Below are 16937 nucleotides of genomic sequence, written 5' to 3'. Positions count from 1 at the left end.
TATAGGTTTACCAAATGGTTAAGTGATTAACCATTAAGCACAGTTGGATTAAGTGATGGTCAAACAGCCAGCAGCATACCACCCTGCATCCTGCTGCTGGCTTGCTTCTGAAGCTAAGCAGGGTTGGTCCTGGTCAGTCCCTGGATGGGAGACCAGATGCTGCTGGAAGTGGTGTTGGAAGGCCAGTAGGAGGCACTCTTTCCTCTGGTCTGAAAAAGATCCCAATTCCCCAGGGCAATGATTGGGGACACTTCACTGTGTAGGGTGCTGTTTTTCAGATGGGGTGTTCAATGGGTGTCCTGACTCTCTGAGGTCTTTAAAGATCCCATTGCACTTATTGTAAGAGTAGAGGTGTTTACCCTGGTGTCCTGGCTAAATTCCCAAGCTGGCCATCTAATCATCCCTATCTTATAATTGGCTCATCCATCCTCTCCCCTGAAACTATTCCCCAGGTTGTTGCTGTAAATGAGAATGTGTTCTCAGTCAGCTTACCTGGTAAAAAAAGTGTATTTAAACAAATAAGAGAATCATATGAAAAGTATTGTGAGCATTGCATTTTGAAAGGCAATTACTTTATATGAAAGGTATTTCTAGATGAAACACTGATTAGGTTTAGTGAAAAAGTTACTGTGTGATTGTGTGTGCTGTACTTAGTCAATTGAAGTCGTTTTTAACTGTAATGCAGTTGATGGGTGAAGATTACAGGAACATACAGGTTATTGGGGTTGACATCCATAAAAGCATTATACTCCAATTTGTACCTCAACATTGTGAAATACACATATACAAATAGCCTAAATGTAGTCCAATTTTGCTCTGGGGCAATGAGGAGATTCAGGATCTTTCGCCCACAGCATATTTCCCCACGCGTTTCCATGACATTTGCATTGTTTTGGTCAAGTTATTTTACTGCATTGTTAGTTGTTGCTATACTCAGCCAACGGTGCTTGACAACCGTGAACATTTGGCGCAGGCGCATTTCAGATGAATAATGCATTGTGGGATTGGACGCTATTGACATAGCGACAGGAGAGCTGGTAGAAAAACAGTCTTTTTTCCTATTTTTATCAATAGCTTTGGGGAAATTATCATTCCAACAGCTGCTATGAACGCGTCAGTGGCCAAAAAGACCCAAGACACTTTGGGGAAAGTGATAAAGAAACCGCCGCTTACTGAAAAACTGCTCACCAAACCGCCGTTTCGATACCTGCACGACATATTCAGTGAGGTGAGCGATTATTTTACTGGCTAACGTTAGCTAGTTACGTTACCAGTTACAGAGGTAGCAACCTACATAACTTATATTGGTTTTGTGGGATTTTTATATCTAGCTAACATTAACCCCTGTAAAAACTAGCTAGCGAGTTAGCTAATGTTAGCTGGCTATTTACTCATGAAGCAGTTGAAAATATTTCCTTCATTAAACAAATTAAATATATGCCACTGCACTTGCTCACTTTAGCCATCTAACTGCTATGTCGTTTTGTCACAGGACAAGTGTTGTGAGGGTGTTATGAAATGAGGCCTAAACTTCTATTCTTGGTGACAGTCAATGAGTTCCTCTAAATGCACCAGGATTGCTTGTTTGGAATAGAACTTCCTTTCCTTAAGGTATGGTGTTAGGGGGGTCAAATAAACAACTTTTAGAGCTGAACATACCAAATGATACAACGTACTGTAAGAAGCATAATGCACTTTGCTTCATGTCAGTAGGCCTTACCATTGATGAGATATTACAATTTGTGTGTTCTTATTCTGGGTCAAAAGGTCACAGGAGATAAGTCAATGGCAAAGCCTTTTTCCAAAAATGGCACCAAAATCACACAGTTGGACTCAGATTAACAAACAAACTCATATCGCAAGATTTAGGAATGACAACATGACATTTTCAGGGGTTATACAATAATATGAGCATGTTAAAATGAAATGCGCTATATATACAAAAGTATGTGGATACCCCTTCAAATGAGTGGATTCTGCTATTTCAGCCACACCCATGGCAGACAGATGTATAAAATCGAGCACACAGCCATGCAATCTCCATAGACATTGGCAGTAGAAGGGCCTTACCGATGAGCTCAGTGACTTTCAACGTACACTGTCATAGGATGCCACCTTAACAAGTCAGTTTGTCAAATGTCAGCCCTACTAGAGCTGCCCAGTCAACTGTAAGTGCTGTTACTGTGTGGAAACGTCTAGGAGCAACAACGGCTCAGCCGTGAAGTGGTAGGCCACACAAGCTCACAGAACAGGGCTGCCAAGTACTGAAGCGCGTAGCACGTAAAAATCTGTCCTCAGTTGCAACACTCACTACCGAGTTCCAAACTGTCCATGGAAGCAACGTCAGCACAATAACTCTTCGTCGGGAGCTTCATGAAATATGTTTCCATGGCCGCACACAAGTCTAAGATCACCATGCGCAATTCCTAGTGTCCACTGGAGTGGTGTAAAGCAAGCCGACATTGGGCTCTGGAGCAGTGGAAACCCGTTCTCTGGAGTGATGAGTCACACTTCACCATCTGGCAGTCCGACAGACATATCTGAGTTTGGCGGCTGCCAGGAGAATGCAATCTGCCCAATGCATAGTGCCAACTGTAAAGTTTGGTGGAGGAATAATGGTCTGGGGCAGTTTTTCATGGTTCATACTCGGCCCCTTAGTTCCAGTGAAGCGAAATCTAATGCTACAGCATACAACAATATTCTAGACGATTATGTGCTTCCAACTTTGTGGCAACAGTTTGGGGCATTTTCTTGTTTCAGCATGACAATGCCCCTGTGCACAAAGCCAGGTCTATACAGAAATGGTTTGTTGAGATTGGTGTGGAAGAACTTGACTGGCCTGCACAGAGCCCTGACCTCAACCCCATCGAACACCTTTGGGTAGCTTCAGACTAGATTACCTGAGAATCTATTTGACACCATTTTAACTTTTTTAAACCATAGCAATATATGCATGAAATTCAATGCATTTCAATGGCCATTCGCAACTCCTCCCAGACCTTATATGCTAGACTCACCAAACCTTTACCCCTGCCTTGGACTGCACAATGTGTGTGTGTGTGTGTGTTTATATGGTGGCGGCTGCTAACCTTCCTGATAGCTACTCTAGCAAAGGTGAGATTGCCAGTGTTCATAAATGTGTGCACAACAAACCTCTTTCCAAACAGATTCTTGGCTGGGTCTTTCTCCTATTTATTAGCATCACAGATAAAATGTTCCATACAGGCAGATGTCATTACAGTAGGTGCATCTTAAGTGCCATAGTTCGTAGTGAACATGTAAAGAATACAGGCCTATTAAAGGTAGACTCGGCGAAGGATGTTGCCTCGAGCAGCATCGCAGATTTGGAGATGAGCGAGATGCAAGACTTCGCTCTCACACAGTATTTCCACATGTGCAAGGTGTCAATCACATCACGCTGTTAGAGCGTGGTAGCCAGGACACCAAAACAGTGGTTAAATTGAGCCTCGTATTTCAAGGCTCTTAGTTGTTGCGGAAATTGACCCACTATGCTGTTTACTTTCTGCATCTACGTCATATCGCTGAGTGTGCCTTTTAATATCAAACAAAAACAGAATGAGCATCTGTACGTTTCACACAACCACCCTAGACTGCTGTGTGTGTGTGTGTGTGTGTGTGTGTGTGTGTGTGTGTGTGTGTGTGTGTGTGTGTGTGTGTGTGTGTGTGTGTGTGTGTGTGTGTGTGTGTGTGTGTGTGTGTGTGTGTGTGTGTGTGTGTGTGTGTGTGTGTGTGTGTGTGTGTGTGTGTGTACTTCCATTATACAGACTAATTGGTCAGAAGAGAGCTAGAAGAGTACATCCAGACGAGCAAGATATCTGTTAAAGGTGAAAAATACAGGCCTATTAATATCAAACAAACAGAAACAGAATGAGCATCTGTAATTTCACAAGTGTGTGCAGACTGGCAATGCTTGCTGAGGTATTTGTTAGGGCTGTATGCAAATTGGAGTGGGTCTGGGATGATGGAGTTGATGTGTGTCATGAACAGCCTTTCAAAGAACTTCATGATTGGAGATTGCAGTAGTCATTATGGCAGGTAGCCTTAGAGTTCTTGGGAACAGGAATGATGGTGGTCAGCTTGAGATTTGGGGATTACCATGAATATGCCTGCCAGCTGTTCTTCGCATGCTCTGAGAACGCACACTGGAATACCGACTGGTACCGCGGCCTTGCGAGTGTTGACCTGATTTAAAAACCTTACTCACGTCGGCCTCAGAGAGCGAGATCACGGTGGGGGCCCTCTTGCATGGCTCAGTGTTGTTTTTGTCCAAGCGTGCATGAAATGCATTGAGTTCGTCTGGTAGAGAGGCATCACAGCTGGGTCGTCCTTTGTAATCCGTAATGGACTGGAGCCTGTGTACCTTGTTCCTATGTGTGAACTGTTTTCAGGAAGCAAGGCATATGTCGCACATCACAGGAGAGCCATCTTAACTTTTTTGGGGGGCAGAAATGCCTTCTGGAAGATATTCATTTTCATGTGCCTTAATAACAAACATGTATGCCATCTGTAAATACGAATACAATTGTTTAATTATGAGCCTAGTTGCTTTAGCCACGGAAAAAGTCAGGAACCTTCCAGCTAGCCATGATTGGCTGAGATAATTGATGGGCTGGACATGCTGAGAGAAGTTCGGATTGGCCATGTAGCACTTTTGTCTATAACATGGGCTGCTCGGTAGTGTAGATAATCCTTGCTACTGCGGCTTTTTTGAAAGATATAACGTTAGCCATAGAGAACTGCAAAAGTTTTGCTGCTCCTCTCAACAACATTGCTGCCCTGAATTTAGCAGGTGCTGTTGACAAAGATCAGTGCAAAAAAGTTGTGATGGACTACTTTCTGCACACTGTCAGTGTGATCCGGAGTGACTTGACACAATGCAGACCAAACAAGCTGTACAAACAAAATGGAGTTAAAGGGGTTCTAGTCTGCTGTTGCGCGTTCATCCATGTATACGGGTAAGAGTCTAGCTACATTTTCAGATATTATACGGTTCTAATTTTGTCAGTCGTTTTCATTACAAGTTAAAGCATACCGTTAGCTAGCAAGTGAACATTAGCTTGCTGGCTCGCTAACGTTACGTGTATGACCTGTGTAGTAATCTCAGAAATCCATTTGCATTGCTAGTTATAGGGTAATGTTAGCTAGCTAGCTAACACTGAACAAAGTTATTACAGCATTTCATGCATGGTGGCTAGCTATGACAATCAGTTTGTATTGCTAGTAGTATGGGTTGGGATTATCGTTCATTGTTTAGCTAGCTACATGTCTAAACAAAAGACTCTACTTCGCCAGATGATTACATGACCCATCAAGTTAGCCAGGTGTGTCTGGGAGTGATTATGGCCATCCATTGTATTTCAGGAACATGTGTACATGTCTGGACAATAGTGACTCATCCACTTAGCTAGAGGGCTGAGGGGTGGTTATAGCATTTCTTTCACATGACCCATCAAGTGTATCTGGTAGGGGTGTGCCGACATGGCTATACTCATAGTCGTAATCGTATCGTCGGATCGGATGATACTCGTGATCAGAAAAAACAGAAGTGTTTTAATATGCCTAAATAGATGTTGTCAAAATACCTCCCTGCACGTTCTCACTGCAAAAATACTGCAGATTAGAAGCAGCACACGGAGGGGTGTGTGTGTGTGTCCTCAGTTTGCAGGGGGCAGCTAAGTTTGCTATCACTCAGTCAGAATGGGCATTAGCATTTCATATTTTTTTTCCCTACCCGTTTCCACATTTTAATAGCAAATGTCCTCGCCATGTGATTGCTCCTACCTGCTACTATGATAAATCTGAATGATCAGACAGAAAACATGCAAGGAAAAGTGATCGGGTGAAATTATGTAGCGAGTGGACAGAGATACAGCTTCACTGTATCCAGTCGGAGCAGCCGGATCAACATAAAGCCCGCCCTTCTCTTTACAGACAGGCAAACTAGCCAGTTTTAGTTATTTAGACTACGCACGACTGACTCAAAGACAGTACAGTATGGCTTAGAAACTCTGTGACTGACACATGAGAAACATGCTTGCTGGCACCCAAAAAAAGTTTTTCTGATCACAGATAATTACAAAAATACTCTGATCATAATCACATCCTAAAAATTGCCCATATCCGTTACGATACTCATTTTCTCCAATTAATGAGCACACCACTAGTGTCTGGGTAAGCATCATCTAATAATTATAAAATATTTGTATCTAGACATTTTCTATTTTTGATATTGCAACTATCCAAATACGCAAGTAACCATTTGACTGTATCGTTTACACCTTCTATATCTTGTGCATGTGACAAATAAACTTTGAATTTATTTGATATAGTGTGTGTTTACCAGAGACGCTAATGTGAAGAACAACATTACCTGCACCAAAGTCAGATTAGGATATAGGCCTAGATAAAGTGTATTTTTACCTGGAGTTTTTCCTTATTGTATCCTTATTCCTCTTAAGTCTTTGTTTTATTACTACACTACCTTACTCACACTCTGTTTAGCACATGACCTCACATGTGAATCCTTAAAGAGATGGGTGGGGTTAAGGCTTAAGCGTGAAGGTTAAGGGTGTGAAGGTTGCTGAATAGGTGAAGACAAAGAGGAGCTCACCAGTAGGTGTACCAAAATATTCACTGGCCGTTTTCTCAAAAGTGGGGTTACAACTTTCAGAATTACTTTCCCATTGTTCCTTAACTGCAGTGTATGATAGATACAGTTGAAGTCTGACGTTTACATACACTTAGGTTGGAGTCATCAACTCGTTTTTCAACCACTCCAAAAATGTGTTAACAAACTATAGTTTTGGCAAGTCGGTTAGGACATCTACTTTGTGCATGACACAAGTACTTTTTTCCAGCAATTGTTTACAGATTATTTCACTTATAATTCACTGTATCACAATTCCAATGGGTCAGACATTTACATACACTAAGTTGACTGTGCCTTTAAACAGCTTGGAAAATTCCAGAAAATGTCATGGCCTTAGAAGCTTCTGATAGGCTAATTGACATCATTTGAGTCAATTGGAGGTGTACCTGTAGATGTATTTCAAGGCCTACCTTTAAACTCAGTGCCTCTTTGCTTGACACGATGGGAAAATCAAAAGAAATCATCCAGGACCTCAAACAAAATTGTAGACCTCCACAAGTCTGCTTCATCCTTGGGAGCAATTTCCAAATGCCTGAAGCTACCAAGTTCATCTGTACAAACAATAGTACGCAAGTATAAACACCATGGGACCCCGCAGCCGTCATACCGCTCAAGAAGGAGAGGCGCTTTCTGTCTCCTAGAGATTAACGTACTTTGGTTTGAAATGTGCAAATGAATCCCAGAACGACAGCAAAGGACCTTGTGAAGATGCTGGAGGAAACAGGTACAAAAGTATCTATATCCACAGTAAAACGAGTCCTACATCGACATAACCTGAAAGGCTGCTCAGCAAGGAAGAGCCACTGCTCCAAAACTGCCATAAAAAAGCCAGACTACAGTTTGCAACTGCACATGAGGACAAAGATTGTGCTTTTTGGAGAAATGTCCTCTGGTCTGATGAAACAAAAATATAACTGTTTGGCCATAATGACCATCGTTATGTTTGGAGGAGAAAGGGGGAGGCTTGCAAGCCGAAGAACACCATCCCAACCGTGAAGCATGTGGGTGGCAGCATCATGTTGTGTGGGTGCTTTGCTGCAGGAGGGACTGGTGCACTTCACAAAATAGATGGCATCATGAGGCAGGAAAGGTATGTGGATGTATTGAAGCAACATCTCAAGACATCAGTCAGGAAGTTAAAGCTTGGTCACAAATGGGTCTTCCAAATGGACAATGACCCCAAGCATACTTCCAAAGTTGTGGCAAAATGGCTTAAGGGCAACAAAGTCAAGGTATTGGATTGGCCATCACCAAGCCCTGACCTCAATCCTATAGGAAATGTGTGGGCAGAACTGAAAAAGTGTGTGCGAGCAAGGAGGCCTACAAACCTGACTCAGTTACACCAGCTCTGTCAGGAGGAATGGGCCAAAATGTACTCAACTTATTGTGGGAAGCTTGTGGAAGGCTACCCAAAACATTTGACCCAAGTTAAACAAAGTAAAGGCAATGCTACCAAATACTAATTGAGTATATGTAAACTTCTCACCCACTGGGAATGTGATGAAAGAAATAAAAGCTGAAATAAATCATTCTCTCTCCTATTATTCTGACATTTCACATTCTTAAACTAAAGTGGTGATCCTAACTGACCTAAGACAGGGAATTTTTACTAGGATTAAATGTCAGGAATTGTGAAACTGAGTTTTTAAATGCATTTTGCTAAGGTGTATCTAAACTTCCGACTTCAACTGTGTGTGTGTGTGTGTGGTGTATATATACATATACTTTTTTTTTTTTTTTCTAGCTCTGAGTCTGTCACACATTGTCCTTCTGCTTGTTTGATGGCTCTGCAGAAGTTGTAGCAGGACTTGTACTTATTCGTGTCCTAAGCCGTAGCCTCGGAGTTGAGGGCCAGGCAAGAGTAATTCAGTGTTTGTAAATAAAGAAAGAAATTCAATATATATTTGTTTTACATTCTTTGGGGAGAACCCTGGAATGACCCAAAAGGCTTCCCCTGGTAGAGGGTTTGCTAGTGGCTGGGTCTGTGCCACAGGCTATACCAAAGAAAGAATATCCAGGCAAAGAATATCCAGGCAGAGCAGCCTTTACAAAACTACATCACCTGGACACAACACACTTTCTCAAGAGTGTGAGGTCTTAGGTAATTCAGGGTTAGTTGCTTTTGACCACGTGCTGTTCCCACAAGCAGCAGAGTTGAGTACACTCTTTAACCCCATTCAATAGGTAGTCTGTTGTCTCTTTCTAACTCCTTCAGTTCAGTTTGTTTCACCTTTCAGTATATGCTCATACATATTTGATTAAGTGTGTTAGCAAGCGTGACTCCATTGTACTGATTATCCAAGTGTTTTCCCCCACTGAATCTAATTGTAATAAAGTTAAACTAGGACATAGGCCTAGTGGCTAGCGCTCTGCTGTGTTGACCAAAACTTCCACTTCCATACTGTAGCAGTAAAAAAAAATAGCCCCTGTGTTAGGCTACTGGAATTGTCTTTAAAATCATAATGGGGTAACCACTGAGCAGGCTCAACTTGCCCGGCTGCCATAAATTGGCCATCTTTCACTTAAACAATGGGGATGAACCAACCAGAAAGAGGGTTTCTGGATATGAGTTTTAAAAAAATAGCCTGGGGCAACTTGAGAGCAGGCACAACTTGCCTGACTGCTCAGTTCACTTGCCCCTGACAATAGACCAACCTTTAACGTCAATCCCTGCAATGCATTCTATCCTCTCTCCTACAGGTGATCCGGACCACTGGCTTCATGAAGGGACTCTATCTAGAGACAGAGATGAAGTCAGACAATGTGAAGGTAAGACATTTCCTCCATTTGATTACTTGATGGAGGTCATTTGTGAAACTCAAGAACAGATTGTTGCAATAGGCCCCCTGCCTATGAATATGTTGCTTTGGCCTAATTGTTATACTCCAGTGTGACAGATCTAGTGAGTTATTGTCTATTGAGCAGTTATTATGAAATAAATGATACATAGCCTAGCGCTTAGGCCTATCCCATACAGGTATTGCTCTGTGAGCTGGTAATGAATCAGCTGGGGGCTTTTTAACACTGAGTGAATAGATATCATCTCACTGAGTTTGTGTGCTTCTGCCCACACTTTGTGTGTGTGTCACTTCCAGCAACCAGCCTGGGTGTGAAAAACATCCAGCCATGACACGACATGATGACATGAGCGTAACCCATGACAGCCCCGTGTAGCTATATAACCTAGAGTGGCCAGTGGGCTGTGACTCGGGCCTTATCAGAGAGGTGGCGTAACACCGTACTGTTGTGTGTTATCAGACCACTGGCTGACCTCGGATAAGTATCGGGGTGAGTGTTTGCGTGACAACCCATTTTCTCACACAAGAGAGCAGGAGACTGTAAACAAATAGGGTGGCCTTGTCCTCCAAACTCACCTGAGATCAGTTTCAGAGAGACCACCTGTAATTGGTTGAGCTTGCACAGACAATTAAAACCCTTTAATGCGTACGATCACATTTGTGTGGTTGAGTGGTCCTGCAGCATACCAAATACGTGATTGGAACAGTAGCAACAGAACGTATGATGCAACAAATGTGTCTAAACAGCATTGTTGTCTGAAAATCATCTAAACAATGTTTTGTACTGATGGGAAATAAAGGTCTTCACAAATTTATTCCTCAATTTCACCTTTTTATTGTAAAAGGTAAATTCAAAATTCATCATCCAAGCCTCACATGAAACAGATCCACAGCCAAACTCATTCCATAAACCAGTCTAAAAACAAAACAGTTTGCGCTGACAAAAAAACTAAACACAAGTTAGCGACCTAACAACTAGACTTGTTTACAATGTACCATATCTCTGGTGAGCACAATGGAGAATTGTAATATTGTTGTAATACGTGTCAGCTAAGCTAACAGCAGCTAAATTATTTTGGAGAGCTGTGAGTGCTATCATATAAAAAATATTGTTGCATTTACAACTTGTCTAAGTCCTATCGTCAACTGATTTCAGCCAGTGTATGGCTGTGGATTGACTGCATTGTTTTGAATGAAGTGTTGGCGTATTGGCAGTTATTTAGAAACATTTATGGAAATAAAACTTTCTGGCTAGCTAACAAACAAACGTACAGGGCAGATAAATTCTTCAAATTCATAATTTTACACTCTCTTATCACAGCACTGGCAAACCATGGTTGACCAACTCCCTGACCAAAATGGCTGACCTTTATTCCATCTTAAGAATGTTCATGTCCGTTCTAGTATTCTTATTCCTAATTCTATGAAAGAGACACTCTTGTCTCTGGCTCGTCCACTGCTCTTTCTCTCAGGCCTTTAAATGTCAGCTGTGTTGTGAAATCCAGGTTCTGGAGAACTTGGGGGCTGAACGGTGATAACAGAGCACCCTGCTTGATATCAGTTATCACTAAGCCCAGGTTACTTTAGTGGCCAGCATAATGTTACACTGTTGGCATGGAGCTTAGGTTGTAGTCTCAACTGTGCCTTTCTGGGAACAGATCACAGATGAGGACACCGTTTTGGAATGGGCTGTCTGTACAGTGTAACACCCTTAGTTCCATTATGCGTCGGTGTGTAACTAGAAAAGGTTGGGATTTCCCTCAAGTGCACATGGTGGAAAGGGGTACTTCATATTGTTCGGTTTCTCACACACACACACACACAGTCTGCATGAACTCTCCAGTAGTCATGTGTACTATGATATCAATGGAGGGCGCACATGAGAAAAAGTATGTAAAGAACCAAGACTCAGCAGTAAGGGCTGTTGCGGTCATGGAATTTCTATTCACGGTAATTGGCCAGGACCGTGAGGCTCGTAATCTAACGCCTGCCTCAGATTACCTGTAGAACACCAAAGTGTGTCGTTAGAAGCACTTTATACACACAAGATCTCCGCTAAACAAAGAAACACACGGTTTATCCATCTCTCTCTGACCGCTGATAACTTCAGCACAAAGTTGCCTAGAAATACAAGGTTGCCAATGACTTTGCAGTTGATGCAAACAAGCGACATATAAAAAAAAAACCTAAAATATGCTTCAAATGAAAACCAGGATGGCTACGTTTAAAATATAAACAGTATTGAAATACATTTCATGTTCAATCAATTGAGTTCTATTTGCTAATTTATAGGCTACTGTCTGGAATTTGTCTCAATATATTTCATGATGTGTAGCCTGACGTGCGCAATGATGTGCCAAATCTGTGATTTTATTGCATTTTTATTGGGTAAGCATTAGAATGATTTCTCTCTAGGAGCTGATCCGTCATCAGTGTTATGAAATAATTCTAATGTTAAGGAAAGATTTGAATTGTGAAAGCCGATCCGAGAGCAGCGCCCACATTTTTTTCCTAACTATAATCGTAATAACAATTTGAATGGCAAAAACTTTGCTGCCATAGGAATACAAGGCATAGAACGGGGTTCCCTATATTCAAGTCAAGGATGGCATAATGGGAGGACTGGCGAGTGTACCCAAAGCAGGAAGCATACCCATGTTCTGTGATTTTTTATTTTTCAACTAAACTGACATTACAAAAAATACATTCCATTGCATGAGCCACATCAGTTAACCCCTTACACTCGTGTGAATTGCCCTACATGGATAGGGCTAAAATGAAATCTTTCTTACAGAAGAAATATGGAACGCATATGCTTAACCATGGTAGCAATTAAAAGGGAGCATTTTGGAGATTATGGGGAAATTATTACACTAAAGCTGAGGACAGTTCACAAGACTAAATCCAAACATTACTCTGTTGATTTTATGTGCAATTTACATTTAGTACTTTTTGCCGCATTTGTTGATAACGAAATCTGGATTTCAGTAACATAATACGAATGTTCTTGGAAAATGTGGGGTAGGTGCAACATAAGACAAAAGGTTGACACGGGTTTGAGTGATAGGTGTAAGTGGTGTTTCCAAGTTGCCACATTCCTCTCCAAAGTGTGCACAGTTCCTAAGTCATTTCAATGCACTTATGACTCAATGTTTTGAGTCTTCAACTATAAGGTGATTATTAAAAAAAAATCTAATATGTCATCTATTTTTTTTTTTTTTTTGCTCTCCTACCTATACCTTTTTGAGGAACTAGATCAAGCGCACTTGTCGTTTTTTTTATGTTGTTGTTTGGAACACAGCCCTGAACACAGACCGTTACACAATTACTCTTGTTGTTGATGCAATCCTAAGAAACGGGCATAATTTGAAAGCTTGTTCTATTGCCAACATAACTAGCTAAATGATAAAGTATGATCTTAGTGCTAGGCTTTCACAACGCAATTCAGAGAAGCCGATTGTAGTTTTGGTTTGTGTATAGAATGGATTCACGAGTGCATTTAGATGTGTGGTCCTCTGCAAATTTCCTACACAGTACAACAAACGGGCTCATTCTGTTCAGGACAACCCCAGGGTGTGACGCCAGGTTATCTTGTAACTAACTACATCAAGCGTAGTGATCATAAACTTTGACACTGTATAAAGTATTACATCAGTTTTATGATATGGAGCTGTGAAGTGCCCGTTTGGCTTGCTTGTATGACATCAAAGTGGTATGTATTATAACCCTCAACGTCTCATCGTTCAAAATATGTTGAGTCCTCGTAATTTGCAGCTTTTCCCCTCACTCAGAAAACAAAAAATGTGCTAAAGTTGCCCAGGTAGCGGGAGGGATTCGGGAAGCTTCTTGTCGCAAGTGGTGCTCAAATTCAGAACGTCTGTCAGTCAAAACCCATACAGAGCTGTGAAGCGGAGACCCTGAGCTCTGACGTCCTGTATAGCATGTAACTGTACAGCCACTGCATTTTCAACCCGTATACGGTTAGGAGTGTAAAGGGCTACCATCATTTGATTGAACATTCTACATTACCATGGAAATTATTGCGTCACAATACCAGGCAGCCAGTGCACGTGTGTACCCATTAGTTTAATAGTCAAATTGCTAGGGTTAGCGGTTCCAAGCCCGTTCTATTAAAGTTTTCTTAAATGGTTCTGACGTTTTATTTTAATTTCATGACTGTCTTCATCCATAACAGTCGTTTATACGATAATTGAGCCAGACCTACTCAGCGGTTTTGTTATGCTAACCTCAGAGGAGAGAAAAAAAACATTCTCATTGGATGATGGTCTTAAAGTAGTTGTTCTCAGTCTCTCTCTCTCTCTCTCTCTCTCTCTCCCCCCCCCCCCCCCCTCCCTGCAGGATAAGGATGCTAAGATGGTGTTCCTGCAGAAGGCCATGGACGTGGTAATGCTGGTGAGCGGCGAACCCCTGTCGGCCAAGCCGGCACGCATCGTAGCCGGCCACGAGCCTGAGAAGACCAATGAGCTGCTGCAGGCTATAGCCAAGTGCTGCCTCAACAAGGTCGGTCTGCTTGGAATGATCCACGTTCATGTACACAAACACACAAACACACACACGGTCCGCAAAACGGCCAAAGCAACATACTGTAACATTGCCCCAAATACATTTTACATAGACAGGAGAGGGCACTTCTCCCAGACATTGTAAAGAACACAAGATGGGCTAATTCTTGCTGCAAGTACTTTGAATGGTCGTTTCTGGCGTACATGCACACTGGTGGAAAAAAAATGTCACATCAACATTAAAACAGAGTAATCCAGATAAAGGTCATGCATGTTTACGCACACTACTGGAGCTCCTGGGTCTGAAGAGGATCAGTCTAGTACATTTTAATTGGACCCTGGAGACAGCCAGTGTAAATAAAGGGCTTCGAGCTCAGGGGAGCTCTGCCATGCCTCCCTGAGGTTTCATTGTAGCAGACTGTTCATACACATGTAGATTAATCGAGTAGCTAGCATACACAGCATTGATTGTAACAAGGACCACAATGGAAATAAGTCTGTAGACTTTGTGTTTTTAATCCTCAATAATGTATGTATTGTTGTACTCGAATGGCTGAGGCAACTAGATATGTATGCTACATATGTCTTTAAAAAATGTATTCAATTCATTATTGACAGACAGGTGTGCAGGTTATTCTGGACAAAGATTGATGTGTGCTAGTAATCTGCACTCCCCTTACAATACATCACCTAGAAAGAAAATGAAAATCCCAATAAACAGACTTCATGAAAATGTACACAGTATGGTAGAATGTGAGTTAACGATCATAACTGTCCCCTGTGTCATGTCGTCCCCAGCTGTCCAGTGAGGAAGCAGTGAAGCGGGTGCTGGCAGGGGACAAGCTGGACCCCAAAGGGAAGGCCAGCACCTCCCGTTCCCAGGACAAGGAGAACCGGGAGGGACGAGAGCGCCACAGAGACCGAGAGGTGAGACCAGACACCTAGAACTCATCGAGTGGACAAGACTTATCCCCTCAGACCATTCTAATTCTATGGATGAGAATGCCAGACACGGATATCTGTCACCACTAGTTTTTGTCATTCAAAAACCGGTTTTTCTTTTCAACTTTAACCTCTAACTGCCTCTAGACTAGTCATACAGGGGCCGTACTGCTGTGACTGTTTATTTTACCACAATGTGTTGAGGCTGGCGGGGATGGTGACATAATGCAAATGTGTGTGTGTGTCTCCCCAGGAGAGGAAGGAGATACGAGAGCACAGCGTCGGTGGAGGCCTGGAGCCGAAGGACCTGGACCAGCCCAAAGAGCAGGAGGACAGGCGGGGCAACAAGGAGAAGGAGCCCCACCGTGAGGGAGAGAGGTCGGAGAAGGCCCGTGAACGAGACCGGACCAAAGACCGTGACAAGGACAAGAGCCGGGACCGAGAGAGGGACAAAGACAAGAGAAGAGAGAAAGACAGGGAACGAGACAAGGAGAGGGAGAAGGACGGAGAGAAGAGCAAAGACAAGGAGACACACAGAGCGAGAGACCGATATAGGGATAGGGAGGAAGATGGAGACAGGGATAAACGGCGAGACAAGGGAGAAAGGGAGAAGGCGAGAGAGACCAGACACAAACAGGGGGAGGAGAAGACCAAGGTGCCAGAGAAAAGCGACAAAAAGGTAGAGCATGTCAGTCATTCCATGGCTTTGTCCCATTTAAATCCTTAATGTAACAGTAGTAATTGAATGTTAGTTAATATGAACACGTGTTTCTATGAGATCTGTGTGTGTGTGTTTTTAGGCCAGAGCGTCAGAGGAGTCAAAACACCGACCACATCCAGAGGAGCCCAGTAAAACGACCAAACTTGAACCAGTGGTAAGCTCTCCCCTCTCTCCTATGAGCAGTATCTACTATTGTCAGTCATAATTTTGGTGCGCGTAGAAAGGAGTCATGAGTAGGGTTCTGGCGTTCATTACATTTTGTCAGCCGGTTATTGTCATGCAAAAGGCTGCCGGTCTCATGGTAATTGAATGTTAGTTAATATGAATATGGTTAGCACCACTCATACAAGCTGCATACAAGCCTCTGATCAGCACATTTTGGTACATTTACAAATTCTATTAAATCAATGGAATATACACCAAGTATGGGAAACCAAGTGAAATCTGTTCGGGAACAACGATCATAACATGTATTCACAACTAAACATATTTCATTAAGCTCCCGAGTGGCGCAGCGGTCTAAGGCACTCCATCTCAGTGCTAGAGGCGTCAATACAGACCCTGGTTCGATTCCAGGCTGTATCACAACTGGACGTGATTTGGAGTCCCATAGGGTGGCGCACAGTTGGCCCAGCGTCATCCGGGTTAGGGTTTGGCCGCAGTAGACCGTCATTGTAAATAAGAATTTGTTCTTAACTGACTTGCCTAGTTTTAAATGTAAAAAAAGAAAAGCTGTTGACAGCCCCTCTCTCTGTGTGCCGAAGAAAGGAGAGAGTAGAGGAGATGTGGTGAGATATTCTGTAGTTAAAGGTAATGTGCCAGTTGTAATTGTGAAGAGAAAAAAAAGTCCTATTACTAGGCTATTCAAAATCTAAAACAAATTCACTATAATTGTTGGATAAATCTGAATGAGTTTAATGTAGGCTAGACCAACTATGTACCAAAGATATCTTAAATCAGTATTTTTTTAAATGTTTTTCTGCCATGTGTAATATACGGTTGGCTATGTATTGTATAACGACACAATCATTATTTTAATTCTGGATTTTTTTCGGGCTCATATATATATTTATATATAGGCCTATGGTTATGCATAATCTCTAATATGCATATGGGTGTTTTTGAATTATCACCTTAGAACGAAATGGACAGATCTTTCTGTTAGGCTTTGAAACAACATCCACGAGGACCATGTTTTAAACTCAGTTTCAACCTATTGTTGAACTTCTTTCTTTAAATTGATCAATCACAGTGAGTTTTAAAAGCACATACTGTTTTGATAA

General features: G+C 42.2%; 1 protein-coding gene across 2 annotated transcripts in view; it reads left to right on the top strand.

The window, feature by feature from the left end:
- Positions 1–970: 970 nt before the first annotated feature.
- The window catches only part of LOC106581863 (TNF receptor-associated factor 3 interacting protein 1), a 40517-nt gene continuing 24550 nt past the window's right edge, over positions 971–16937 (top strand). Inside the window, exons 1-6 of one of the 2 annotated variants that reach the window (XM_014164289.3) lie at positions 971–1228; positions 9371–9439; positions 13828–13989; positions 14790–14918; positions 15187–15612; positions 15734–15808. In XM_014164289.3, the coding sequence (XP_014019764.1) occupies positions 1106–1228; positions 9371–9439; positions 13828–13989; positions 14790–14918; positions 15187–15612; positions 15734–15808 (984 nt within the window). In that variant the 5' untranslated portion in view covers positions 971–1105. The remainder of the gene's footprint in view (positions 1229–9370; positions 9440–13827; positions 13990–14789; positions 14919–15186; positions 15613–15733; positions 15809–16937) is intronic. The other variant, XM_014164288.3, reaches the window with a different exon arrangement.

This window comes from Salmo salar, chromosome 21, assembly GCF_965601325.2.
Source record: "Salmo salar chromosome 21, fSalSal1, whole genome shotgun sequence".
In the NCBI taxonomy this organism is placed as follows: Eukaryota; Metazoa; Chordata; class Actinopteri; order Salmoniformes; family Salmonidae; genus Salmo; species Salmo salar.
This window is presented reverse-complemented; position numbering and strand designations above follow the sequence as displayed.